Here is a 26,675-nt window from a genome sequence, read left to right as displayed (position 1 = left end):
CTCTAATGCTTTGGAATACGGTCCCTTGACTTGGTACATGGCTCAAATAAAAACCTAAAAAGGTTTTAAGGAGGGATCCTACACCAAGATGATAATTGATAATTGAAGGAGCATCCAAAATTCTTTTCTTGGGATCTTTACTGTATAAAAAGGCTAAAAGAAGCTCTCTAGACAAGATGCTGCCTCTGTAAGCTTTCAGAGTAATTTTTATTAACACTTATTTCTAAAAAGCTTTTATAGCTATTATGTTTTTCATGGCAATGGCCAAGATGTTAAAACTCGGGTGTTTAAATGCAATTTTTTATGTGCATTTTGCCTTTGAGTTGGCTGGTGCAGTTCTGCTTAGGTATGCAAATTGGATCTGTTTTCTTCTCTGAACAGTCAGCTATTTAGACAAAGTAACTGTGTGAAAATACATCCACAAATGAAGCCTATTTACAATCCAGGATCTCCCACTTTATTCTAAGTAAAATTGGTTACTGTTTCAATACAAAATGGAGTTAAACCAGGCGTTTGTTTAATTGGCAGAACTTGAAAGTCCAGCTTTATTTATGTAGGGAATTCCGAGCATCTGAATGGATGTACCACAAGTCATTGGCAATCTGAGACTGTTGCTTTTATTAAATTCTGGGGTGTTTTTCCACTCTAAATATTTTATTGCAAATAAAAGCCCTGCTATGTGTGAGCACTCAATAACTGGCAATCAGCTGAGTTCACAGATGCGGTTAGGACTCTTGTAAAGGCTAAATTCAATCCAGTGTCTAAATGTGGTGGATGAAGTGTTAAATAAGCTATTTGCTTTGGCCCAGCATAGACCTGGTCTAACAGCATATTTAGAGGTTTGTTCTTTGGATTTGTAGAGATGAGTCTTTGGGGGAGGTAGTGCCAACAGTGTCTTGAGGTGACTGACGATGGGCTTGGATGAGGAGTTGTTTCACTGGCAGTATGAATGGCAGGAGTATCTGCTCCAAAGGGAACTCCTTGTGTGGATTTCTTGGCTAGGCAGTAGGTGCTACTATTCAGCCTCTAATGAAAAGGCAGCTGAGGGGGAAATAGTTGAGAAAAGAAAATGGCAGGCTGAATGAGTGGACTGCTAAATGCACAAGGCAGTGCACCAGCACCTAGGTGGTGTGGTAAACTTCAATTTCCTAGCAGGGAGAATTCCTATGGCTGAGCAGGGCTGGTGGGCAAAGCTGGATCTAATTCTAGCTCCAGGTCTGCAATTATGAAGTATCTGCATTAAGAATAGTTGTTCCAGTTTTCAGAGGACTGCCCTGGTGATGGGTCCTAAGATGCTTGAAACCTTCCTCATGGAATGCAGGTGAGAAACCTGTGGTGTTACTGAGAAAAGGACAGGTTATGAAAACATAAGTTGGGTTGATATTCTTCATGTCTTCCACTAATGTAACTCAGTTAACTTCAGATGAAGGAAACTCAAATTTTAACTGTTCCAGATTTAAAACCACCAGAATACTTTGAACAAACTGTTTTCATCACAAAGCCACTTTTAGTAAAATTAAAATGTCAGTAATTCCTTTTAGGTGTGTCCATCTATTTGTACCTCTGTAATGAAAGAGCAAACAGATCCCAAGGCTACGTTTTTAGCTTTGCTCTAGAAAATGTGTAAATTAGTAACACAACTGCCAGGTCACTTTTAACACCATCCTCCTAACACAAGACAAAGCCTTTGACTTGTCCATTCTAAATAGCTCTAAGTGAAAATGACCTTAATACAGCCTACAGTTGAGAGCCCTGTCCATCCTTGTACACAGCCAGGCAGTGCTGGTGAGTCCTCACAAACATTCACAACAAGTCAGAGGCCATGGGAATGCTGGGGAGGGCAGTCTGCTTGCTGGAGCCATTCAGATCAGGGCCTGCTAGAAAGCTTCACTCTCTCAACTTCCCCTTTATGTTTAAAATATAATGGTCTAATTCTTTGCTCTGATTCAGAGGAAGCTGGGGTTTAAGACCGTGTGTGATACGATTGTGTTCTGCAAGAACATATGTGCAGAGAAGAAATGCCACAATGAGAGGCTGCTTTTCTTTAGTCTATCACAGCAAAATAAATGTACGTGAAGGGGAACTAGGAAGCCCAGCTTTTTGGCTGGCTTGGGGCAGTAGGACAGGCAATATTTTTAGACTGTGCTCATGTCTAGCTCTTTGACCTGGCAAAATGGCATCATTTTCCACTTGTCTGGGAAGGAATGGGACAGGTCACTGTTGAGTACTGGATGCAGTGAAGAATTTAGTTCTAGCTAGGCACCCGAAACTGATGCATTTTTAAATAGCCCAAATAGATTAAGTCTGTAAAACTGGGCAGGACCCCTGACTTGATTTAAGCCTTCTGAGAATGTGCCTGTGGACAGAGGCCAGCTCCAGAGGACTCTGCAGTGGGCTTGTGATTCTCTGTGGAGGTTAAGGAAAAAGAGAAAGAAGCAGCAAGACCCATAAATGACATTGTTTGCATTCAAGGGGAGATTCTGGTTTGGTTCAACTTTTGTCATCATATTCCATAACTGAGGATTATCTTCGGCTTGTTTGTTCAGTTCAGTCTTTGCTTGCTACTTTATTCCAGTACAGTAGAGATGGCTGGAAAACACTGCGTGCCATCCTCATGAGCAGCTGCAGGCAGATGGTGCACACTTTGCAATGGTACAGACGTTAGATTGGGCTCAGTTAGGCAAACTAGCTCAGATCAGCTACTGTACTTACAGCAAGCAGCTTTTCATCAGCTAAACTGTTTGTTCCTGCTCAGGGCTAGTGTTGAAAAATGTGCTTGTGAGGTTAATTTCTCTAATTCCTCTTTTAAACCAACATGTGAAAAATGCTTTCTTTTTTTTTCCTTTTTTTTTTTTTTTGGGGTGTGTGTGTAAATAGTTGCAAATACATTAAGGAAGATTTGGCAAGGCACAGCTGTGTATGCAACCCATCTTTTCCTGCATGCAGCCAGATGAGGTTAAAGCACATGCAAAGTGGCAGCTCTGAAGCTGTGTTCCTTTCTCTTCTGTGGTAGGAAGTAAAAATGCATTGTATCTTTCAAAAACCTCCAACTCTAAATTAACAGCTTTTTTGACTAGTTAGATTTAGTCAAATGTTGAAATACTTTCTGCCATGTTGCCTGGAAATACCTCTCCTGAGGTGAGGTCATGATGTAGCTGAAGTGAAACAAAAATCCTTGGTGTTTTTAAAATCAAAGTTGAGTGAAAGTGCCTGAGTGCTCAGATAGAAAAGGTGCATCCAGTGCTGGCTAGTTTTTGCAATCTTCTTCCCTGTCTGATCAAAGACCAGGGACCTTTCATTCTTATTTACAGCATTATTCTTTAGTCAGTTATTGTAATACAGACAAATGCTTACTCTGTAGGTGAAAAACAGAAATGGAAAGCTCTGTAAGTAGGTGCTGTCTTCTCTCAGAAGAATTACAGCATTGCCTGACCAGCAGTTGGTAGAAATGACAATGCATTGGAGACTTTGCTTTCATTGGTTTTTGGGAGGTGCGTGTGATGCGTCACATTGCTTTGTGGCCTTTACGTGGGGAAGGCAAAAGTTCAGATCGGCATCCTTGAAATTCATTTTCCTTTCCATTTATGTGTAGAAGGTTAATCCTTTAGCTCACAAATAGATCTACCCTGGCTGCTGGTTTTATGAGGTGGGATAATTCATAGCAGGAGAGTCAGACACTCTTTTGGCTTCTTGAAAGCAGCCGAAACTGCATGAACTACACTTTATCTGGTGTCCTCTGGTAGGATGGGGAAAGAGCCCCATGAACATCTACCCACCGTTTAGCAGAAAAGGCTTAGGGCAGTTGAAGTTCACTCTTTTTTTCTACCCCGTCCTCCCCCTTCCCTTTCTGGGATTCTACTCCTTTTCACCAAATCACATATTTTTCCATGCATTTGAAGTTCTTGGAAACCTTTCACAAACTGCAGAGTGCAGCCGCTCTCCTTGGACTCCAGTGGTGAGAATCCCTGAATGTCAGGGCCTTTTGTGGTGGTTGTGCCTCCTCCACGGAAAGCTGCCTTCTGCATTGTCACACCACAGGCACTTAAGCAGATTTCTCCCAGCAGGAAATGTCAAGCTCCAAAGGCCAGGAATGCTGGCGCTTGTGTGCTGCACCAGAGCCCCAGCTGCTGATTTTGAAGGAGGAAAAGTTCCATAAGAATTTACAGCCCCAGCCAGGGAGCCCTTGCAGACACTGCTGCTTGTGAAGAGCCTGAAGGAAGCTGACTGCAGTTGGTGCACAGGCAGATACCAGCAGAGCCTCCTAAACTTAGAGGGAACTTTGGAATTTAAGTCCTTGGACCCATGACTGCATGTGTGTCTAGAATACCCGCATGGAGATTCTCAAATGCAGTTACTGCTACTTGCTGCTGAAGTCTGGTGGCAAATGTGCTGGAATCAGGAAACAGGGACAGTTTCAGTGGCATTTCCTAGTAGATGCTGTCAATTCCAGTGTTAGTTTTCTGGATAAGGCACTTGTAGATCTCAGTGCTTCTCTCCATTTTACCTCAGCTGTGAAGACTGATCATACTCATCCTCTGAGTGGAGGAACAGATCTAATGATAATACTTCTGAGCACTTTTCTGGGGTGAAATGAAATTATGATTGGGTTTTTGGTGGCTCTGAATTGTATCAGTTGAGAAGGTACAATTCAGTCATCTTTCACTCTTGGGTCCTTTTAACTTTAGAATCGAGTGCAAATATTTCTGCATTATACATCGATTTGAGAGTTTGATTTGATATACAACCTGATAGAAACCCATCATGTGTTAGGTCAGTGCACAGAATACTGTTTGTTCAGCTTGCTAGCCACTTACATACCCTTGACTGGAGATTAGATCAGCTAGACATCTCCTTGAGAAGGTACCCACAGAAGCAGTCAAAAGTCTGTTGTTAAACTGGTGTATGAGAATCTAAGTACCTATCAGCTGGGCACAGAAAAAAATGTTCCTAGTGAAACAGGATCCTGGGATTTTGTTACATTTGCAATGTAGATCAAGTTTTTGGGTCACCTGAGATCATGGTTCCTGGGCCCAGTGTAGATTCATAACGTAACTTAGAGCAAGTGGCAGTGAACCTGCTGGCAGTAAGCTGAACTGGTCTGTGTCAGTTAACTCAGAGTGTCGATCTAAGCTTGAAAAGTGATACTGTTCAGTGTTACCACATAAACTCAGCTGGAAGGTCAAGGTCCAGGTTGTCACATGGACATAGTCACATGCAAATCAGTGAAATGATATGGATTTATATCCCTTCATGTTTTGGCAGTTCTGTTTGCCTGACAGTGACTTCAGGCAAACTGGCTGACTTTGTGCCTCTGAAATGACTGGCCTTTTGCACATTTCAGAAACTGAGTATGCAAGAAAAGAGTCAAACACCTTTTAAACTTTTCTCTATTCTCTATGGCCCTTACTTGCTGAGGGGATAACACTGGTAGAGTCCTAAACTTCTCTCCATTATGCACTAGTGAATGTAGGTGAAATGGGTCAAATCCTGAAGTATTTATATGTTGTTTACTGGGACATTACTCCTGAGGCAAACTTATGTGAAATTAACAGAAGGGCTAAGCAGACACAGCTTTGTCAGGTTTTCTTTTCCACATAAAAGAGGAACAAACTATGTACTGAAAGCATTTTTAAGTGTTTTCCATGGTAGAGTAAGATGATTAAGATACCCTCAGATTGTAGAACAGGGGAGAAAGACATGAAGAGGCCAGTAAAAGGGAGAGTGTTCTAAAGGCTTGAGAGAATTAGGCACATAGCTTTCTTAAGCTTCTTTGAAAATCCAAACAAATACATTTTCTGTTGACATTATTAAGAGGTTGGAGTCATAGTGGGATAGATATTCACAGAAGGACATGCTTAATCTGTGAGTCTGCAGAGGAGAGGAGAGGTTTTTAAAATCTACAATAATGAGAATATTGAAAATGATTTAAGGGTAGTGTGGGAGAGAGGATGAAGAGCATGAAGAGGAGCCAATAGAGACAGGGTACAGAGGATTTGAAGCAATTAATAGAAATGTGTCCTAAGATATTTCAGAGATGAAAAACTATAGCTTTTATTTGGCCCTAAAATGAATTGGGATCTTCTGACCTGCCTGAGGATGCAGATATTAGTGACTGGGGGGAGGAGGGGAGAGGTCAGTGCAGTGGTAGAGCAGACAATGGACCCCTCTGCAGCACCAGCCTTTCTTTCACTTCACAAAGTTTTTTTTTTTTTGTAATTCAAATGAAAACAAACCCTCCTTGAGAAAGGGATCTCTCTGGAGTGAGAAACACTGCAACATATTTCACTCTCACTTCCCTTTAGGTTCACCTTCCTTCATCAGTCAATGCATGAATGAATTTGGTCTGACCTTTTTTTGTTGCAGAATTCCAGTGTAAGCATCAGCACAATGGAAATAGAGATAGTCTGGGATCTTTTTGGAGCTTTCTCTGTAAATGACTTTTTCTGGGAAGTGCTGCTAGATCAATTACTTGTGATGAATCTCAGAATACTACCGTGCTGCGAATGTCTGCGCACATTAATTCTGCATGTGTCACCTTGCAGTGCCCCCAGATTCATCCACACCGAGAGACAGTCACTGGTTCACTTGAACAAATGGTGCAGCAGCACTCTTTGCCCTGGAACTTTGTGTTTGCAGATGATGGGAAACTGGAACAGGCAAGGAGGGTGGTCCAATCTAAACTCGTCACCCAGGCTCTTTCTTGATGGAAAGAGAATGGCATTTCTGGAGGGCAAGTCAGCCTTTCTTGCTAAACATCACTCCTAGAGTGCAGTGACTCATCCTCTGAAGTTGCCTACCCGTTGCTTTCTGTTGTAGGGGAAACCTGTAACACTGACTTGGAGTAGGCTTCAGCCTTTGGGTGGGTGCAATTGGATGAGGTGAATCCTAGCCACAGTCATTTGTTGACAGAAACCATTTTGTGGTGGACGCATCAAGAGAGTCAGAATCAGTGAAAAGCAATTGGAATGTCTGACTCCCTCAAGCACCACTGAAAATCCCAGTGCCAGTATTTTGCAACTGTTTTTCATTAATGATGCTGTTACAGACAGTTTAATACTCAGTGGCAAACCAGATGTGAGGTAAATCAACCAGGCATGGTTGTAGCTGTGTGAGCCTTTAAATGTGGGATTGGTTGAGGACAAATCAGTTTGATTTTTGGAAATTTCTCAGGCATGTAGATTACATAAGCTGTGGATACTTCTCTTATGGAGTATATGAAGGAATAATGCAGTTTATTCAAGCATTTTATTCAGACAAACTCTAGTAAACAGCCAAGTTTCTGTATGCTTCCCCATATTTCATTTGGTATTTTTCAGGACTCACCATTATGTCAGACTAGGAATCATAGAATGGTCTGGGTTGGAAGGGACCTCAGAAGATCATCTAGTCCAAAACCCTCTGCAGTAAGCAGGGGCATCCTCAACTAAAGCAGGCTGCCCAGAGCCCTGTCAAAGCCCCACTTTGAGTATCTCCAGGGATGGAGTTTCAAATTGTCATGTTAATGTTCATTAATGTCTATTAAATTGTCAGTATCATAGAATCATAGAATGTTAGGGGTTGGAAGGGACCTCCAGAGATCATCAGGTCCTACCCCCCTGCCAAAGCAGGATCACTTAGGGCAGGCCACAAAAGAATACATCCAGGTTGGCTTTGAAAGACTCCAGAGGAGGAGACTCTGTAGCCTCTCCGGGCAGCCTGTTCTAGTGTTCCATCACCCTCACAGTAAAGAAATTTCTTCTCATGTTGAGGTGGAACTTCCTGTGTTCTACCTTATATCCATCAGTGGAGGATTAGGGTAGTATGCATAGATGTGTTTATTGCTTATATATCTGTACAGTTGTAAAAAAAGTAATTGAAAGTGTGCTTCAGATAAAAAGATCTCTTGCCTGTGATTCCTTTGGCTTTTGTAGCTGAAGCTGCATGTGTTTTCTCAAGGTCTCGTCCACCTGAGTTCCACCTGAGGTGCAGTTCACTGTTTTTGCCAATGGTTGTGCAGATCTCTGTGGGAAGAGGTGATTCATGAATGTTAGTTCATGCTGTTGTGTGTGTGAAATGATTGTTACTCTATATAACATGTGAATGAAAAAAAAATCTTAACAGAAGGAAGAGTGGGTGTCAGGGGTGGAGTTGGGGCATATGAGCAAGACAGACATTGCCCTCAGGGATATGGGAATAGTTCTGAAGGCAGGGATCTTCATATTTGCTTTCAAAAACCGTGAAATGACTATCACAGAGCATAGGTCACCAGGATAAGTAGCTCTCCTCATTTCATGTCTAACATAGCCCAAGATTATTCAAAGGCTATAAACTGTTGGGAAAAATGTAGACTATTTGACCCTCTGCTTAGCAGTGGGCAGTGATGGAACCTTACAGCTCAGACTGAACCGTTTGCAGAGAATGTGTTTGATATTCTGTCATGCATGTGACTGTTTTGTTTTAAATCATCTTGGTTAGTTAATAGTTCAGTTCTTCTTCAGGGGATAAATCAAAAAAAAAAATATGTAACAATAAGCTTTGAGGCTTTAAAGCTAATTTGATACACAGCCTGAAATTAGGGCAATAAAAGATATTTCTGATGTGATTTCCTCTTCCTAAACACCTCAGTCTACCAGGCAAGTCCCTGTTCAGCAGTTTGCTGATGAATTAATTTGGCTGTAGATCTGAGTTACTTTCTGCAGAGTTATTCTCACAGCTGTGGCTCCCTTTTTTTAAGAGGATCTAGAGAAAAATACTCTTAATAGTTGAAACACTATGTAGGAATTTCAGTATAATGCACTCATCTAATGCTTAAGTTCTTTCTTCCTTTACCAGACACTTAAAATGTGTTTTTATAGAAATCTTAATATAGCAGCCAGTAAGTGAGCAGTGAGTGAATATGGGTTTGCCAGTTTATAGTGTAAAAGGTACAGCAATATACTCTTTAAAACTAGTAGAGTTGCTTCAGTCTTGCTCCATTTTATATATGTAATGCTAGTGATATCAAAGGAATTGCTTCCAGTACTCTTGACAGAAATTTCACAACTGAAAACCCCACATCAGGCCTAGTATTCTACATGTGTGTACTGACTTTTGTCCAGGGATGTAACAGATGTTTGGATACTGATTGTCTGACTTTATACAAGAGCAGCTTCAACTGTCTTTAAAATCCAGGTGTCTCTAGGATGGAGGTCAGTAGATCTTGGCTAGCAGTGCACAGTACTACAGACCACTCCAGGAACAACAGAACTGGAGTAGGGTCACCTCCAACTGAAGTAGGACCTCATTCTGTGCCATCATCTAGTGAAAAGATCTGCGTTCAGGTATTTACAGTGGGATTCAAGGGAAATGCTGAAAGACTTAGTTTGACATAGAAATGCACACTTAAGTGTTATGAAGGGGGGGGAAAGTTGAGATGGGATTTATCTTGTATAAATAGCTCTGTGCAGTCATTATGTTATTTTGAGGATATTTATTGCATTGTCTTTCAGACCTCAGTGCAGGTGAGAACTGCAGTTCACATGTAGGGTGCAGGATATTTATGTTTCCTGTCATTTGTGTAGAGCTTTAGCTTATAAACTGTGTATCTGATAGAAGGCAAAAGAACATGATCAGGATGACAAGGCTTAAAGCTAACAATTGAGTAACATGAGCAAGGATGCACCTGCTCTTAAAACAAACTTCAGCAAACATTCGTTTTAAATTGTCAGGCTATTTCAGTAGAGCCCAGTTCCCACCGGACTTTCAAGCTGCTTTGCTAAAGACAATGGAGATTTTCTGGTGCCTTGCTTGTACTGCTATGGAGTCAAAGGCTTGTTGAACAGCCACAGTTAGTGGCAACACTTAAGTGATGGAAGGTGGGAAGGGTGGGTTAAAAGATAATTTAAATGAAACTTGCAAGCTTGCTCAAATCTTTGTGGCAAGTTTTCCTTGGTATGGTCAGAGGAAGAGTAACGCATACCCTCTGTGCTCGAATTGCAAGGTGAAGATGCTTGTGATGGTCAAATGAGGAAATCCATTGTCCATGTCATCACTTCGTTTTTCACTGTGAGCACATTTTCTTGTAATGAAAATGTCTGCATGTGCAAGAAGCTTTAAACGATTGATTCCACAAGTGTAAAGCAATTTATTCGTTATAGCACTTAAGAATACCAGGCTCATGTAGATCCCTACGGTGTTCTGAATCAGCCCTGATCACTGATGAGTTTAGCAGAATTGCCTCACTTGTGTCTTTAGAGCAATATGAAATTGCAGCCTTCACAGGGCTGTGCTTTCAGATACTGTTCCTTCTGGATATGGCAACCAGTTGCCTCATCATTGTTTGTCTGTTTCTGTTCTCCCTTTCATTTCCCTCCTGGTTATGCACAGTTTGCCTGCCTTGCAGTTTAATCAGAATCTCTTGCTATTTCTGACCATTTGAGGAAGTATCTGCCTTGGACATGAATTTATGAGAAGGAGCATGAGCAAACCATCACTGCCTTGTGCCTAGTATTTGCCATGTGTTACTTGTGCTACATAAAACATGGTAAACACTAATTTCCTTCAATGAAGGCTGCAAGTTAAACTTCAACAAGGGCCGCTTCAAGGCATTTGAGAGAAATCCCAATTGCTACAGCCTGTTTCATGTGAGAACAACTCAAACTTAGGGTTCTTTCCTTAAAGTGTTCTTCATGCTTTTGTGGTTCAGAGCTGCCGCAGAGACACTCAGCAGCAAGGTTTCATTGCAATAGTAGATTGTTAGGATAGTGAATTGAAGAGCAAAACACTTCCATGAAAAAGGGGCCATTAAAAAATGGTTATCTACTGAAATGAACTTTTAAACCTAAATTGCACTTCAGATTTGTAATGTGTTTGTGTTAGTGTTTATTGGAAGGAACTTACCCAACATGACATGGTGCAGAAAGGAAGCATTTCACTCTGCTCGCTCCAATTTGTCTTAGACTTGCTTGAATCCTGTAAGGCATTTCTACGCTAAGACAAACTATAAACAGTGTTTATGCGTGACATGAAGAGCATCAGACATGGCCTGCTGAGTTTGGAAGCAGCAGACCTCTAGGGCAACAAGTCACAGTGCACGAATAAATTCTATGTTGGTGCAGCAGCAGAATTTTAAACAAAAACAAATCCTCTGTGGGCTGTTTTCCTGGGGGTTAGCACATACGCATGGAAGATGAGACCTTTGCAGACTTTTGTCAGGAGAATGAAGATTTATCAGCCTGGTTGCTCATTTTTTCCTTACATTGTGCTAGGACCTGGTTTTGTTCAGGACCCATGTGCTCTACCAGTCCTTTTCTCCTTTTCTGTTGTGCAAGCAGTAGTCCACCATACAACAAACAAGAAGCAGACAGAAGGGAGTGCAGTCTACTTTAGTTGCCTCTTCAGCTCTCTAGCTCTTAAACAGTGTCTTACTGATCTGCTGTGTGATTGTTTCACTGTTGGGTGTATTATAAACTGCTGTCTTTCCTGGAATCCCTGGTAGTTTGTAAGTGTAGAAAACTAACAACAGGCACAGTGGAGAGTTCTGCTTTTGTTTGTGCTGCAGAGGTGATTGTCATCATCCCGCTGTGCCCTAGGGGAGTGGTTTTCAGAGTTCCAGGGTATGCTTTTCAAGAGCTCTCAAGAGCTTCCATGTATCCTTGGAGGATAATGAGTTCACTATTGCAGAGATCCAAAGTGTTGCAGATGAAGAGGGTTATACTGAGGGGTTCCTGGAAGTTCCCAATGGACAATGTCCAGAACCACACTCCTTGAATTCATGCACAAGTTGTACAGAGTGTGAAGATGCTGGAGCAGCCAGAGCGAACATTTGCCTCAGTAACTTTTAGCTGGCCAGGAAAGCATTTAGCTCTTCAGATACTTCCCCTTTAATAACAAAATGTATTGGAATATAAATCAGATATGGGCATGGCAAGTTTTCCAGAATTCACTACCACCCCTCCCCTCTCTTTTTTTTTTTTTTTTTTCATCACCTTTGTCATAACCTGGCCCAAATACTTGTCTTATTTTCCAGATAAATCAGTAGGTCTAATAAAAGCTCATTCCTCTCTCTGTACCTGTGTTTCCCAATGAGAGTTGCATACAGGACTCTTAGAGCCTGTGTCACCAAGTGAGCAGAGGGATGGTGTTGGTACAGATGAGCTTAGAGCTTGGTAAAACTGGTAGTACAAAAAATCCCTTGAAGTTTGGAAAACTGTGACCTGAATGTCTGAACAGCATCTCTGGGACAAGGGCTGCTTTTTCCAAGCTAGAAGCGGTTTGGAAGGAAAGTCATGTTGTCATGTAAACAGGGCATGCAACCCTAGCACTCCGAGCTGCTCCTTGGTAGCTTCTGTTTATCATAATTTTTTTAATACAAATGACTGTGTTGCAAAATTTTCTGTTTGCACTTGAGAAAGTATTGAGAACTGGGGAACAAACAGCTCTGCATCCGCTCAGTTTTAGTGTTTTTTAGGGGATTGCATTTTGGAAAGTAGGCTACAGAATTTGTGGGACCAAAATCTCTTGTAACTGTCTTACTAGAGAGACTGGCGTTCATGCACATCAAGACAAATCAGAGGCTGTAGGAGACTTGACAAACTATCTACAAAGCTGGCTGCCTCTTTCTCTTATGTCTTTCATCCTTTCTACTCTTTCCCTGCTTCTCTGCCTTTCTCATTTTTTGTTTGATTTTTTTTTCCTCTCCTTTTCTCCCATTCTCATGCTCACATTAAATGATCTTTTCAGACAAGTGTCACAGAAAAGCTGTTTTTTAGATTAACACAGGCTCTGCTTCTTTATTGACTAGCCTGTAACGCCTAATGTGATTTGCACTCCTGTTTACCAGCTTTCTATTATTAGACCCACCATACTGGGACTAATATGCAGGTAACTCTTAGTCACCAGTGGAGCTGCTAATTGGGTAGATTAATTAATCATTCCAATTGGATTTGTTGTCTCTAAACAGATATGTGATTAAAACAAGGAAAAGCCTCTTCCTGGTTTGTCTTTTGAGAATGAGTGATTTAATGTGATGTACTGCCTCATATCAATCAGATGCCTGATTATTAACGCTCGGGTATCACACCCAATGCTGAGGTGGGAGGGCAGCAGCTATTGCTGTCGATCCTGCCATTTTCATCATGCTGAACACTTCATCTCAGATAGTTCCTGACTGTTGCCAAGGTGCTGAGCACTATGTAGCACTGCAGCAGTTCCTGGCCAGATTATTGGACTGGCTGGTTCTTACAAAAATGCCTCTTCCTCCACTGTCACACATGTCCTGTCCCTTCAGCACAGGAATCTGTTCTTCACACAGCCCACACAGCCTGCTCCAGGCTTTCCATATCTAGCTGGACTCTAGCCAGTTCTTCCTGTTTAGCAATACAGGAGGATAACATGGTTATAGTATTTTGAGATTTGTTCAAAACCAGGTTGAGAGCTGCAGACAAATGTAGGTTTTGTGTGTCTCCTTAATTAATCTCTTTTTTTTATTGGTGTCTGTCCTGTAAAGTGTGAATGGCTGGCAAATGACAGCCATGGCTAAGCAGAAACAGAGATCTGCCCTTTTTAGTGCTGGAGGTCAAACAGAGGGACATGTTCGATGTCTTCCAACCAAAATTCCAGAGGCAAAGAATTCCATAAGCTCTAAGTTTGGTTCATTGACACTGCTTCTTATCAGGTTGTAAGCTGCTGCCAATCCCAACAGGCAAAAGGCAAAAAGAAAAAGCTGAGTGTGCATCAGCTGACAGGGGCATTGCTCAGGAATAGTCCAACTTTTAAAAGCCTTTTATTTTCAAGCTGTAACAAAGCCGCTTTGTACCATAAATACAAAGAAATGACCTATTTCCCCTCTCTGTCTCAGGTGGGTAGGAAAAGTTCCTTTCTTCCTTGTTCACAGCACTCCCCAGGGCTCACTGCTTTGTGTGGGAGGCAAGTTGGAAACTGCTAACAAGAGCAGAGAGGAAAGCCCTCTGCCCTTCTGTGCATGGGTTATGTGGTTTATCACAGCACATTCTGTCCTCGCTGGCTGCACTTCAGTCTCACCTGTGGGTGTTTGCACCTCTCTTTGCTGAAACATGTGGAAGGTAAAATTCCCTGCTCTCAGTTTGGAAGGGCCCTTTAGCCAATAGCTGTAAAAACAGTGGAGGCTAAGGTAGAAATCTCATGCAGTGGGCTGTGCTAAACCCTTCCCACTGAATGAAACCTGTTGTGGGTTGTTCAGTGTAAATGCAAGTAGGTCCCAACCTCCAGTAGCCAGTTATGCTTTGAAAGCTGATATTCAGATCACTCTGCATTTGCATCTGCCTGGAGGCTTTTATTGATTTGCTTGTGCAAGCCAAATTTGTGCAGAGCTGAGGGAAAGGGAAACGTAGCTTCGGTGCAAAAATCCAGGTTTGTTTTGTCTGTTTATAGCCAAATGAAACACTGTGAACCAGGTAATGTGTCCCAAGCTCTGCCTGAGGGTTTCCATTTCCTTTCCCCATGTACTGACTCTCTTGCACTTGTCTATAGCCCTGGCTCGTATCGCTGCCGTGCCTCAGCTCCAGCAGCATCAATGTCCTTTTGTAGTTCTTTGCAATCTTTTTCACTGACATACGTTTTGGTGTGCATCAGGCATGCTGCCTCCCAAAGCCAAAACAGCTGCACCTCAGAGAGGGGAAACCTTCAAAGGAAAAACAAACAGACCATCCCTGTAGTCTGTTGGTACTAACAGACAATTAAGGTCTAGAAGTTTGGACAGAGTATTTATTGCCAGGCAGAGCCCAGCAACTTTGTAGGACATGTCTTTTGTGTGGCCCTGAGTGCAGGTTTAAGAACTGTGGTGGTGATTTGGTAAACGTTTACATTCTTTCAGTCTTAAAGGTCATCAGCCACACTGTATTAATGGGAACCTAGAAGATATAAAAGAGTGAAATCAAACTGTATCAAGCCACTTGAACATAATCTTTTGTATCTCTGCAGGCATTTCTTCACCGGATCCGCCAGAATGCTGTGGACAAAGCTGAGAAGTACATAACAGAAGAGAATGTTAAGGTATTTCTTCTGTCTTCCTGATTGTCTTTGGTAGGGAAAATGATGTGTAATGAAAGGCTAGATTCAGGGATATAAATACCAAATACCCTCATGTCTTACTGATGCTTATTATTAAATTGGATCCCTAAGGTAAAGAGGCTCAGGTTGACAGTTATCTGTCAATTTATTTGCCCATTCACAGAGCTGTCATCCTCCAGCAATTTTTCATCCCACCAGCTAATTTCAGTAGACTCTGACAACAGTGAAGTGTTGTCAGAGATACTAACTTTTGGCAAGATTTATGAAGTGATGGGTAGACAGAGAGGCCTTTTCAGTGTCTTTCAGAGGAAAGGTAGGGAATGCACAGCCCTTGTCTGTTTTGCTTGACAGTATTCAGTTAGCCAAGTTGCATCTGCTGTCATTTACAAATCTGAAATTGATAAGGTTTCTAAGAAGGAGGTAAGAATATTCCTCTGTGTTCTAGTAGGAAAGAATTTGTGTTCTTGCAGAACTAAGAAATGTTGAGACCCTTGCGTGGGGAGGTTCATGAATGATTTTTACACTGGAAAGAGATAAGGGACTTGGGACACAGAGCTGTGAGGTATTGGCTTCTCTAGTGCCAATGGTAACAGGAAACCTTGTTAGTTATTTTCATAAATGCAAGTGACTTTCTTGCAATAATTTGCCTTAAAAATTCCTTGTACATGTATGCATATGAAACCAAAACCTTTTTGTACATCTATGCAAGTAAAACCTGATGATCAGTGAGACAGAGTGTGGCTTGTTTGCCATTAGAGGCTTACTTCCTTGACTTGTGTTTCGTTTTGTAGCTCCTAAATCAGCAGAACCTTTGCTCTTTACACTTGTGGGAGCAGGGCACAGCAATAATAGGTGTGTCACACTATGTCACACCAGCCAGTGTTGCTGCAGCTGATGTCTTTCTCCAAGGCTGATTCTTCCACTTCACATTACAGTATTGTCTGGATGTATAGAGGTCCTAGCAGGGCTCTAGATCCTGTTTTTTCTATTACTTCTGAAGGCTAGTAATACTGTAGGATGGACTGACTGGTATCAGACGGGGCTGGTAGCAAGGTGTCTTGGCATCTTTGTGGAGCTGAGCTTTTCTCTGTCTTCAAATATGGAAGTCCCTACTCCCCAAAAACTTAGCATCTAGAGTCTGAAGTACATTTGGAGGCAGCTGAAGAAAAAGTAGACAGGTGATTAGTGACAATAAGTCTCATATGCAGAGAAGTGTACAAAAAGTAAGCTCTGAATGAGAAATAAACTTACACAACTATTTGCTAATTTGATGAGCAGCTGCAGATGTTGAATGTTATTATTCTATCATTATTCATATATCATCAAAATGAATATTAATTATTAATCATGCAGTGTCCCCTAAGCCTGTGCAGAAGAATCCGTATTTTCTCTGCTGATTTAAATGTATTTGTATTTGAAGTTTCATCATATTCCACTGGGGAAGTATCACTTCATTTTTGTGTCATTCTTGAAGTGCCTGGGGGGTCTTCTTGAGGCCACCGTGAGACCTCATTTATTCTTATTATTACAATACCCAGCTTCCAATAATGGCTTCTCTTCAGTAATAAAGGACCTGTTCCTGTTGTTGGTGAAATAGAATGACAAAGGTACATTCTTTTCTGATCAGGGTCAATTATCTCCCCCTTGTGCCCATCTTCTTCCCCTACCAAATAATTTAATTGTGTTTCCTGCAACTGAAAGGTATTTGCTCTTTCTTTCCCTCTCTTTTCTTCCTTCTTGCTGGTAGAAGCAGAACAAGCAAGGTGGTCTTGGGACTTCTGATAACTCTGCCTGCTAATGTTATGTATCTTGAGTCACCAGAGAGCTGTGAGGTGGCTGGCAGCAGCAAAGGTGATGGCAGAGACTGTCTAAATGGTTTGGTAGCTTATTTAAGGAGAAAAATGATTTTTCCTCTTCATGCAGCAGGAAAGGAAAACAGAGGGTATTCTGGCAGTCACTCACCTCTGAACAAAAGGAGAAGGTTTTTTTTAGGATAATTTGGGTTACTGCTCCTTGTATTACTTTTGAAGGTTTGTCTTACAGCTGGCACTAAGCGATGGAGGTTTCAGTAGTCTTTGGCTGCTGTATCCACTGCCAGGAAGGCCACATTGAGTCCTGTGCCAGGCCCAGTTTTTACAAACACTCCAGTGACTAACAGCTGCAGCAATACTATAAAAAAAAAATTTGGTTTATTCACTGCCTCATGTGGGAATAACTATCTTGATATGTTAGTTACGATGCTGCATTCGCAGCAGGGCACTGATGTTTTACAGATACCAGAGCTTGAAGGCAGCACAGCTTGAGGGTGCACACAGGCTGCCAGACGTAGACCCTCACAGGATGCTTATGAACAGTAACTGTATATGAGCTATTGCAGCACATGCAGCCAAGGTCTTTCTGCTGCCTTGATTTTTAAGTGACTCTTCTGGTCTCTGAATTCAGCAAGCAGATCTCTACTGACCACCATGGAATTCATTAGATTACACAGATATTCCTTGCATCAAAAAATACCCCCCCAAAGACTGCTCCTGAAGGATAAAATCATCCCTGACAGATGTTTTCATCTTCCTTGTTAATCCCCTTTTGGCATGGCTTCTGGCAAAGCCATGCAGACAGAGGCTACCCTATCATCACATCAGCTTCAGCCATGTGACAGAACCATCCGATGCTCTGCTTGAAATAGCATGGGAAGATTTCTGGAAGCAATGAAATGGTCCTAGCTCCCTGTCCTTTATTTTGGTTTAGAGCCCATCAGTGCAGGTTCAGTGTATTAGAACCTTTTCATTTATTCAGAGCTAGAAAGTGTCTGTGAGGCACAAGTTTGCATTCATGATGGTGTATGCTACTGTACTTCAACATTCCTGAAGTGAGAGGAAAGCAAAGACAAGCAGGATGTAACAGGCCTTGCTCTGCACATGCAGCCAGCTTGCAGTAGGAGTTTGTGAGAAATACTCTGCCCATTCTTATGAGAGGGTCCATAGTTCAACCTGGGTACATGCACAGAGGAAGGCTCCTTGAAATCCTGATCTTGTCTACACCTGCAAAACCAGAGAGAAACTGTTTTTAAACTTGGAACTGAGATTTCATCTCCATCTTTAATGATCAGATGAAGGCTGCCTCTGTCAAGCTGCACACTGGGGTTCAGGGGAATGTTATCCACTCACTGTGCAAGACCTGGGAGGCTGCTTCTAACGTAAAAGATACTTTTATTGCACTGCTCATCATCTCCTTGCAAGTGGCATGGTTACAGCAAAGTGATAGCAAGTGTCTGCAAGACACACATCACTACAGAGTCTAGGCTTTAGTCTGCCTTTAATCTGGTTTTCCTCCAGTGGCTGTCAATACTGATGGCTGTGTCACCATGGGTCAGGACTCTTTCCCTCTCCATCTCTGCGTGTGTATTCACTTTTTCTTCTCATATTTTGTATGAAAATGGTTTAGGCTTACAAAGGGTCTGTGTTTGTAGCAGCTCGCAGCCTGGCAGTTTATTCCCCTTAGCACACGCACACTGGAATCTCCAGGGATCATTTAGCTGGGAGATTGCACAATTACCTTCTACTACAGGTCTAAACTAAGGACCTCTATCCCATTCCATACACTCCTTAAAACCACTGAGATCAGTGAAAGCAAACTCTAAAATGCATCTCCTGTGGTTTGCAAGCATTTTACACTATTCTATAGTCTGTCAGTGAGACGTTAGATGCCACGCGGCAAAGATTTGGACTTTAGTTTACAGGTACATCTTTGATAGCCTCAAGTCCCTTTCTTTCAGAAAGTGACTTCTAATGCATGGGAAGGAAGGGCAAATGACTTCTTGCTTCTGTCTCCTGCAAAGTGAGTTTGGTCCTTGTGGTTGTATTCACCTGGTTGGTCTCATAGGAAATCTTACTTAAACTTGAAAGAAAGGGTTCATCATGCTCGGGGATCTGGAAGGATAACAGGAGGCACTTAAGCAGCAATAAAGATTTCTGTAGGGGGCCAGGAAAGGAAAGGGGCAAATACAATGTAATTCATTTTGTGTGAGCCTGTTCTTTAGAGCATATTGAGACAAGTCTAGAGCCACAATGTTTTGGTGCTGCTACTTGAACAAAACTCTTAGAGGTATCAACAGCTAGCAATGTTTTTCTCTTTATATTTCAGATCTTATTTTCTAACATTGAAGACATTCTTGGTGTTCACAAGGAGTTCCTGGCTGCCTTGGAATTTTGTTTACAACCAGAACCTCAGTCTCAGCATGAACTGGGAAATGTTTTCTTAAAATTTGTAAGTACAATGACTTACTGCTATCTGAAAATGCAGTTTCCTGTCATAAGCTTCCATGCCCCTTAGCCAGCCCTAATCTCTGAGGCTAGTGGCAATACTGTGACAATGTGTGTCTTGTATGAAAGTTGTAGGGTGGGAAAAAACTTGTGAATGGGTTAGAACAATGGAAACCAGATCAAACTTGGCTAAACAAGGAGATATTTTTAGAAACTCTTCCTTTTCCCATTGAATATTTTTCATCCTTTTTTTCTCACCTAGCTGATCACGTTACAGAGAATTTGTCTGCATGGGTTTCAGGTGTTTCAAAAAAGCAGCACAGATTCAAGTAAATGAATAATTTTTGAGTATATTTTAAAAGATTAAGATCCTGAAACCCACAAGGACAAAAGTTAAAACCAAAGGACTGTACACCATTTGCAGTAGTTAGACTATGTGCATACTTTTATCCTTTGGTAAATGAAAGGTAGTGTGAGATGTCTTACTGTGGTGAGATACAGCATGAGATACAGCACACAGCCTTTTATTGTGGAGTGAGCAAGCACCTGCTTTCTGGGGCTCCAAAGTAAACAAAATTTGGCTTTTGACTTCATAATGCTAGCTCAAGAAAGGCAGGGCTACAAAATGCATGCAGTCATATAGTATGAATTCACTCTGCCGGCTCCAGGTTGTTTAGAACCTTTTGACCAGTTACTTCTGTGTCCTCTGACTTTATGCCTGAGCTATATTTGTAATATGCTCCAGCCTGGTCCAATCAGGTGAGTACTGCTCAGTGATCCAGGAAAGCACAGACCTGTACTAAGTATCATGCAACTGCAGCTTATGATTCTACCATTGCCTCTCTTACTGTATTTTTTTTTTCTGATAGCTGTGAAATTCTTCCTGTAGAACTTTGGTTTGCTTTGAACTTGGCCTGGTTTTCAATTGTGTGTGTGTCTTCCTCTGGCTGATGTGTGTATGGAGCATACTGTCTGTGTCAGACCAATTGTTATATATATACCTAGTTACAAGATAGACTTATTTAAATGCAAAGTTACCTGATTTACATATATAATAACTTCTTCATTTTACATGTATAAGTTCTTTGTTCCACTTGGAGCAGCCCTCTTGAGATATTTGAAAGCATCTACATAACAGCCATTGCTTCCAATTCTTATTAACTGCATTAAGCCATAGGCCAACTTCCTATAAAACGTGTTCTGTTACGCTTTCATAATCAAAATTCATGCTTTCACAGCTCATCAGTTTGAGTGGGCAGCAATTATACAACCATTCATCACTCACAGAGCTTTACAAACTACCTCCCCTTGTCCAATTTTGAGTTCTGCTGTGACGATTACTAAAACAGTGTTGAAAAGTGTTATATTGAGACTATGCCCAAAAATTCTATCAGGTGTGAGGCCTGTCATCTGCTGAAAAACATATTGGTGAGCTTTGTTAAAGCCTTGAGTACCCACTAGAAGCATTGCCTACCAAGATGTGCTGTACTGATGTATGAGTATCCATTAGTGAAGGTACCAAAATTGGCTTTTGAGTGAAGCTGTCAAATTGTCTGCTGTGTTTCAGAGTGGTGCTGAATAACCCTGAACGTATTCATTGGTACTGCTTTCTTGTTTTATTACTGTTAATTATGGAATGTTCTTTATTTACCAAACTTGCAGCAGTATAGGAATTATGAAGCTGTAATGCACAGGGATGAGTGCTGGTGAGAATTTATCTTCTGATCATGACAGTTTGACAGAGATCAGCTTGTGCTGCTGTCTGGAGTGCATTGCCAATAATGTGCACATCAACTGTTTCATGATCCCTTAGGGAATGAAGCAGTGTATGCAGAAGGAATGTAATTGATTGAGACTATGCAGAAAAAGCTGGTCTCATCCATAATTACCTTATCAAGATACGGGAATACCATTAGAAGCATTGTGATACCTCAAGTCTGAGTAAGGAACAGTCAGCAGAAGACTGCCAAGAGAGGAGGAAATAATGTGTCCTTGCATGCAGATCCTGCCTAGGTTTTAGGAGACAAGCTTCACTGTGGGTGGCTGGGCCCAAAGAGTGGTGGGGAATGGAGTTAAATGCAGTTGGTGGCCAGCCACGAGTGGTGTTCCCCAGGGTTCAGTTTAGGGGACAGTCTTGTTTAATATCTTTATCAATGATCTGGATGAGGGAATTGAGGGCACCGTCAGTAAGTTTGCAGGTGACACCACATTGGGTGGGAATGTTGATCTGCTCAATGGTAGGAAGGCTCTGTAGAAGGATCTGGACAGGCTGGATCAGTGAGCTGAGGCCAGTGGGATGAGGTTTAATGAGGCCAAGGGCCAGGTCTCGTACCTGGGTCATAACAACCTCATGAATGATCCAGGCTTGGGGAGTGAGGGAAGTGGGATTTGTGCCCTGTCAAAGGCTTCCATAGTCAGTCCCCAGTGAGTAACAAGGAGATGCCAGTAACAGCTGTAGTTCAGAGAGACTCTTTGGTTCCTTTCTGTTCAGGCTTCCAAAGCTCCATTTCCCTAATTGAGGCTGTTCTAATGAAGCAGAGACATCTTCAACCTCCAGTGCCTCAGAAGCAGTACTCCTGAAGGTGTTTCTGTGGTGCTGAAGCCATTTTTTAATAATATAGTGTACAGGATTTTGCCACCAGAAGAAGCTCTTGTAGCACACTTGAGGTTTCCTGGAGAAAAAGCCAGGTGTTCTGCTCCAGTGATGCACTCCTGCAGCATGGCTGGAGAGCTTTTCTTTAGAGTGCATGTTGTTAGCTGGTGTGCCCAGGGAAAACATGAGTCAGACATTTCTTTGGCCTTTCAATTTGGTTAAGAGTCTCTTGTGTTGCAGTGTGCGTAAAGGAAGTGCCAGCAGGAGCATCCTCAGTGCAGCTCTTTCATTATCATCAAATCATACTGTATCCTCAGGGGAGTTTGCAGTGAGGAAGTGACACTGAGAATCTTCAGTGTATTGGTGTTTCTTGTGTTGTGATCACCTGGCAAGGTCATTCTTCATCCTAATTATGAACCCAGTCCTTGTCAGCAGCCAGATGTTAGCACAGGTGCATTGCTTTAGAAACCCAGTGTTAAAAATGCTCATAAATTTGGGGAACAACTTGAGAACTCTTGAAGCACTGTTATTTCCAGACACTATTTCATAGTGGTGCATGTTTTCTGTAAATTTCCTTGTATCTGTCCTTGATAGAGATCCCCAGGTTCCTCCTGTGGAGTTCCACCAGACCAGTGTTATGTCCTGTTGATGAGATCTATTTATCTTAAAGTTCTTCTAATCTACGTAAGCCTGATTCTTTTGCTGCTTTACTTTGACATAGAAGAGCCTCACTCAAGAAGAACTCACTGCTCTTCAGAAGCAAGGCACCACTTGCAGTTCTTCTGACTCTAGGATCAGAGCTAATCCATTTATAATAATGCCAGGATACTCTCCTCCTGGATCTCCAGCTCAGAAGGATTTGGATCTTGAGTAACGCTTAAATCAAGCAGGCAGATTTCATGAGGATTCCAAAGGAGCAATCACTGCACATTGATTTTTTTTTTTTTTTTGAAAGTACTTCAGCAGTTGAAATGTACTTGCTCTGACATTCCAGCATGAAAACTTGTTTTCCTTCAGAAGGCTTTCCTTGTGCTGGTGTACTCCATTTGGTCAGAGATCATTAGAAGTTCATTGTCTGATGCTAGGTGTGAGAATTTCTTCTGAAGCTGTGGTTCAGTATGACCATAACAGACAATAAAGAGCATGCTTGAACATTCAGGCAAAATTGAATCTGCAGCCTTCAACAAAATGGTGCCATAGCACAAGTCTTTATCATCAAAGAGCATACACACCAAAGGTGGAGTCTTCACACTTCATCAACACAGGCTCTTTTGTGCAGGTCATGAAAACTTGTGGCTGTCTGCAGAACAGAAGGGCAGAGAATTGACAGATGCTTCATTTCTGATCTTGCCATATTGCCAGAGATTTGGTAATATAATAGCTGGAAATGTGTTCATGGGAAATGTGTTTTCTTCTCATTTTAGGAGACAGTTTTACTTTCAAATTCATCAGGGATCTTGTTGTGTTGAGAATTATATCTTCTGTTTTGTATAGGCTTTTATGTTGACAAAATTGTTTCCAGCCTGCTTTGAAACAAGAAAATGTCACAGCTTGTTAAAAATACATCCAAATGAAATGGTTACAATTTCCCAAATGTCTTAACTGGCTTTCTTAAGTCAAAACTAATTTCAGGTTTACTCTAATTTGTAGGCAGTTCTAATGGACCCAAAATAACATATTTGGAGAATAAACTATTGGTTAGAGGTTTATTTTAACAAAACTAAGAACAGCACACTTATTTCTGTCACTAAAAATCTAGTGTGTCTAGGTCTAGCTGTGTATCCAGCAGATTTGCTGAGTAAGAAGGTGCCGTTTTTATACAGTCCTATCTCTGACCATAATTGCACTTTAATATAGAGTAACTGCAGGTTCAGAATTCCTGGGCTAGCATCTGTAATTATGTAACTGATAATTTCCTCACCAGGGGATGGGAGAGTCCAGGTCTGAATGTCACCCAGAGAGGAAATTAAACACTTCAGACACTGAGTAATTTAAAGCATAGTTCTCATATTTGTGGGTCTCATGCATGAAGGACAGCTGGAAAAGACTTCATGAAAGCACTCTGGTGTGTACATAATTATTTTACTGACTTGAGCTTTAGCAAAGGGATTTTGTCATGATCTAAATATAACCACCCAAAACTCCAGGCACTCCAAGCTGCAGTCAGAAACCTGAGCAGTGACATTTTGTGTGCGTTGATGTAACGGATGCTGTTGTGTTAATGGTTGCTATTTTTAGTTTTGAGCATACTGCTTCTGTGCATCCAGGGAGTTGAAGAGAGTTGAGAGGAGGAAATGTTAGAGAAACTTAGATATCTGTCTTCTCATTCTGTAACTTTCCAATTTCTATGGTTGAGAACAATCCCATGCCTCTCAATTGCCTCTTTTCTGTTGTGCTGTGGACTCAGCCCTGCCTTTTCCTGCATCTGGTGGTCAGAAACCTTTGTTTCTTTTCTGCTTCCCAGTATTAAACTCCAGTACTAATATGAACAGCTGTAGATGAAGGATAAAAGCGTTGAACATCTGTATTCCAGCTCTTTGCACCATATTCTTTGTGGCAACTCTTTTTATTTGTTTTATACCATTGTTGTTCTTGGGCATATGTTTATTTTTTTTTTCTCAGCTTTTCCTTTAGAAGTATAAAGAGGGAAGAAGATTCATCAGATTAATGATAAACCAAATCCAAAAGCATTTTACAGTCTGGAAGCATGTACATCTAGCCATTAAGCACCTGACCAGAATGTCAAATTCTTCTAAACTAATAGCAATACAATTTCTTTTCCATGTGGCAGTAGTGAAGAGAATGCCCAGTTAGTGCAGCTGTATTCCCATGAAGTCATGTTGGCAGTAGTTTTTTGTTTGGATCACTATGAACTGTCTTAAAAGTAGCTCTATGCTGCAGATACCTTCAGCTAACACAGGAAGCTCTACATTTCTGAATGGTGATGGGATTCTAATCTAAAGCCCCTAAAAATTAACTTCCTAGTTCTGGGGAGATGAAAAGGTTCAGACAGAAGGTTTTCAGACCAGGATCCTAAATAGAAAATTAATGATGTGAATGCCACAACAAACTGGAGAGCATTGTCTTCATGGCACAGTGCCCTAAGATGCCAGCTCTGGAAGGCCTTTATTACCCCTGGCAGAGTGCCATGCTAATGCATCTAAATTACTTTTGATATGCTAAGTAGCTTGTCTGAGTACCTCTGCATGGCACTGCATTGTGGCCGATAGAAGTCAGCCTGAACCAGGAAAGAAACCACTATTGTGAGAAGCACCCGAACAATTATGAATCTTTGGCTTCTGACTAAAGCCTAATATAGTCTCTTGACCTCCCTTTTCTTCCAGTGAATGCAGTGCTGGAATCTTGTAACGTAGCTGCTGAAAGTGCAGCTCCTCCCAACAGCAGCCACAGGATCAGCTTATTCCTTGCCTGGTCTGCCCAGGCATGGTAATACTGCTGCTTCTTTTGTGAAGCATTTCCATGTCCCTGGTATCTGATGTTTGCAATGGGTTCAGCATCTCTGATTATTTCAGTTAGCAGAAGTTGCACTGTCTTTGTTTCTGGAGATCAGTAAAGCAGAACTTGGTGCTGCCTGCTGACCCTTGTTTCTGAACAGAGACTTCATTCCAAAACACATGCTGGTGGGTGTGACACGTTCCAGGGTAAGTACCTCAGTCTAGTGGTGAAGCTACCCTTCCCTTCCTTTAATGTCTATAATATGCTTGGTTGTTCAGTGTTTATTCCATGAAAATCTTCATTTAGGGAAAGTGTAATGGACAGCTGACCCGCTGCTGAGTATTGCATCAAAATAGTGAAGTCTGCTGCTTGTTTCAGAACACAGTGAACCAGCCAACTCACTGGGGGTTCCCCCTCAGCCCTCAAAGAAAGGGGATTTCCAGCTGGTTGCTTTGTGTTATAGTTCTTCTCCAGGTCTCTGAGCTTCTTCCAGGCCTTGGTTCTTTCCAGCCACTTCTGTTTCTTCTTCCTGAGCTGGTCAGCCCAGCTCAGAAATGTCAACCCCTTTGCTTCTTGTTTTACTCTGCTCTGTTGGAATATCCTAACACACATGCAAGTATCCCTGTGAAAGCAAAATCCAGTCTTTCAGGAGAGAATGTATTATTTCAGTGATGCATTAAGAGGAAAAGTGCTGGAAGTCTCTGTGCTCAGAAAGCTGACATTTCACTGAGAGTAAGTTAGGAATTAGTGGAACACCTCTATGTTATTCTCATTAGAGGAGTATCATAGAATTCTTAGGGTTGAAAGGGACCTCAAGGATCTCATCTATTTCCAACCCCCTTGCCATGGGCAGGGACACCTCACACTAGATCAGGTTGCTCAGAGCCACATCCAGCCTGGCCTTAAAAACCTCCAGGGATGAGGCTTCTGCCACCTCCCTGGGCAACCTGCTCCAGTGTCTCACCACCCTCATGGTGAAGAATTTCTTCCTAACATCCAATCTGCATATACCCATTTCTGGTTTTGTTCTATTCCCCCCTAGTCCTGCCATTACCTGACATCCTAAAAAGTCCCTTCTTGTAGGCCCCCTTCAGATACTGGAAAGCCACAATAAGGTCTCCTCAGAGCCTTCTCTCCTCCAGACTGAATAGCCCCAACTCTCTCAATCTATCCTCATAGGAGAGGTGCTCTAGCCCTCTGATCAGCCTCATGGCCCTTCTCTGAACACATTCCAGCATGTCCAGATCCTTCTTGTAATAGGGGCTCCATCATTGCAATTAATTATGAATATGTATATTTATATGGCTAGAATTAGGGGCAATGAGTCCCAGCCAAGGAGAATATCTCAAATAATTAGAAGT

At 41.8% G+C, this 26,675-nt stretch overlaps 1 protein-coding gene across 1 annotated transcript in view; it reads left to right on the top strand.

Annotated features, from left to right (window-relative positions):
• The window catches only part of PREX1 (phosphatidylinositol-3,4,5-trisphosphate dependent Rac exchange factor 1), a 150,870-nt gene that overhangs the window by 47,685 nt on the left and 76,510 nt on the right, over positions 1-26,675 (top strand). Inside the window, exons 2-3 of the mRNA XM_054391765.1 lie at positions 14,917-14,988; positions 19,147-19,269. Coding sequence (XP_054247740.1) covers positions 14,917-14,988; positions 19,147-19,269 — 195 coding nt within the window. The remainder of the gene's footprint in view (positions 1-14,916; positions 14,989-19,146; positions 19,270-26,675) is intronic.

The sequence above is a fragment of the Indicator indicator genome, chromosome 24 (assembly GCF_027791375.1).
Source record: "Indicator indicator isolate 239-I01 chromosome 24, UM_Iind_1.1, whole genome shotgun sequence".
NCBI lineage: Eukaryota > Metazoa > Chordata > Aves > Piciformes > Indicatoridae > Indicator > Indicator indicator.
Note: the sequence above shows the minus strand (reverse complement) of the source record. Positions and strands in the feature narration are given on the sequence as shown.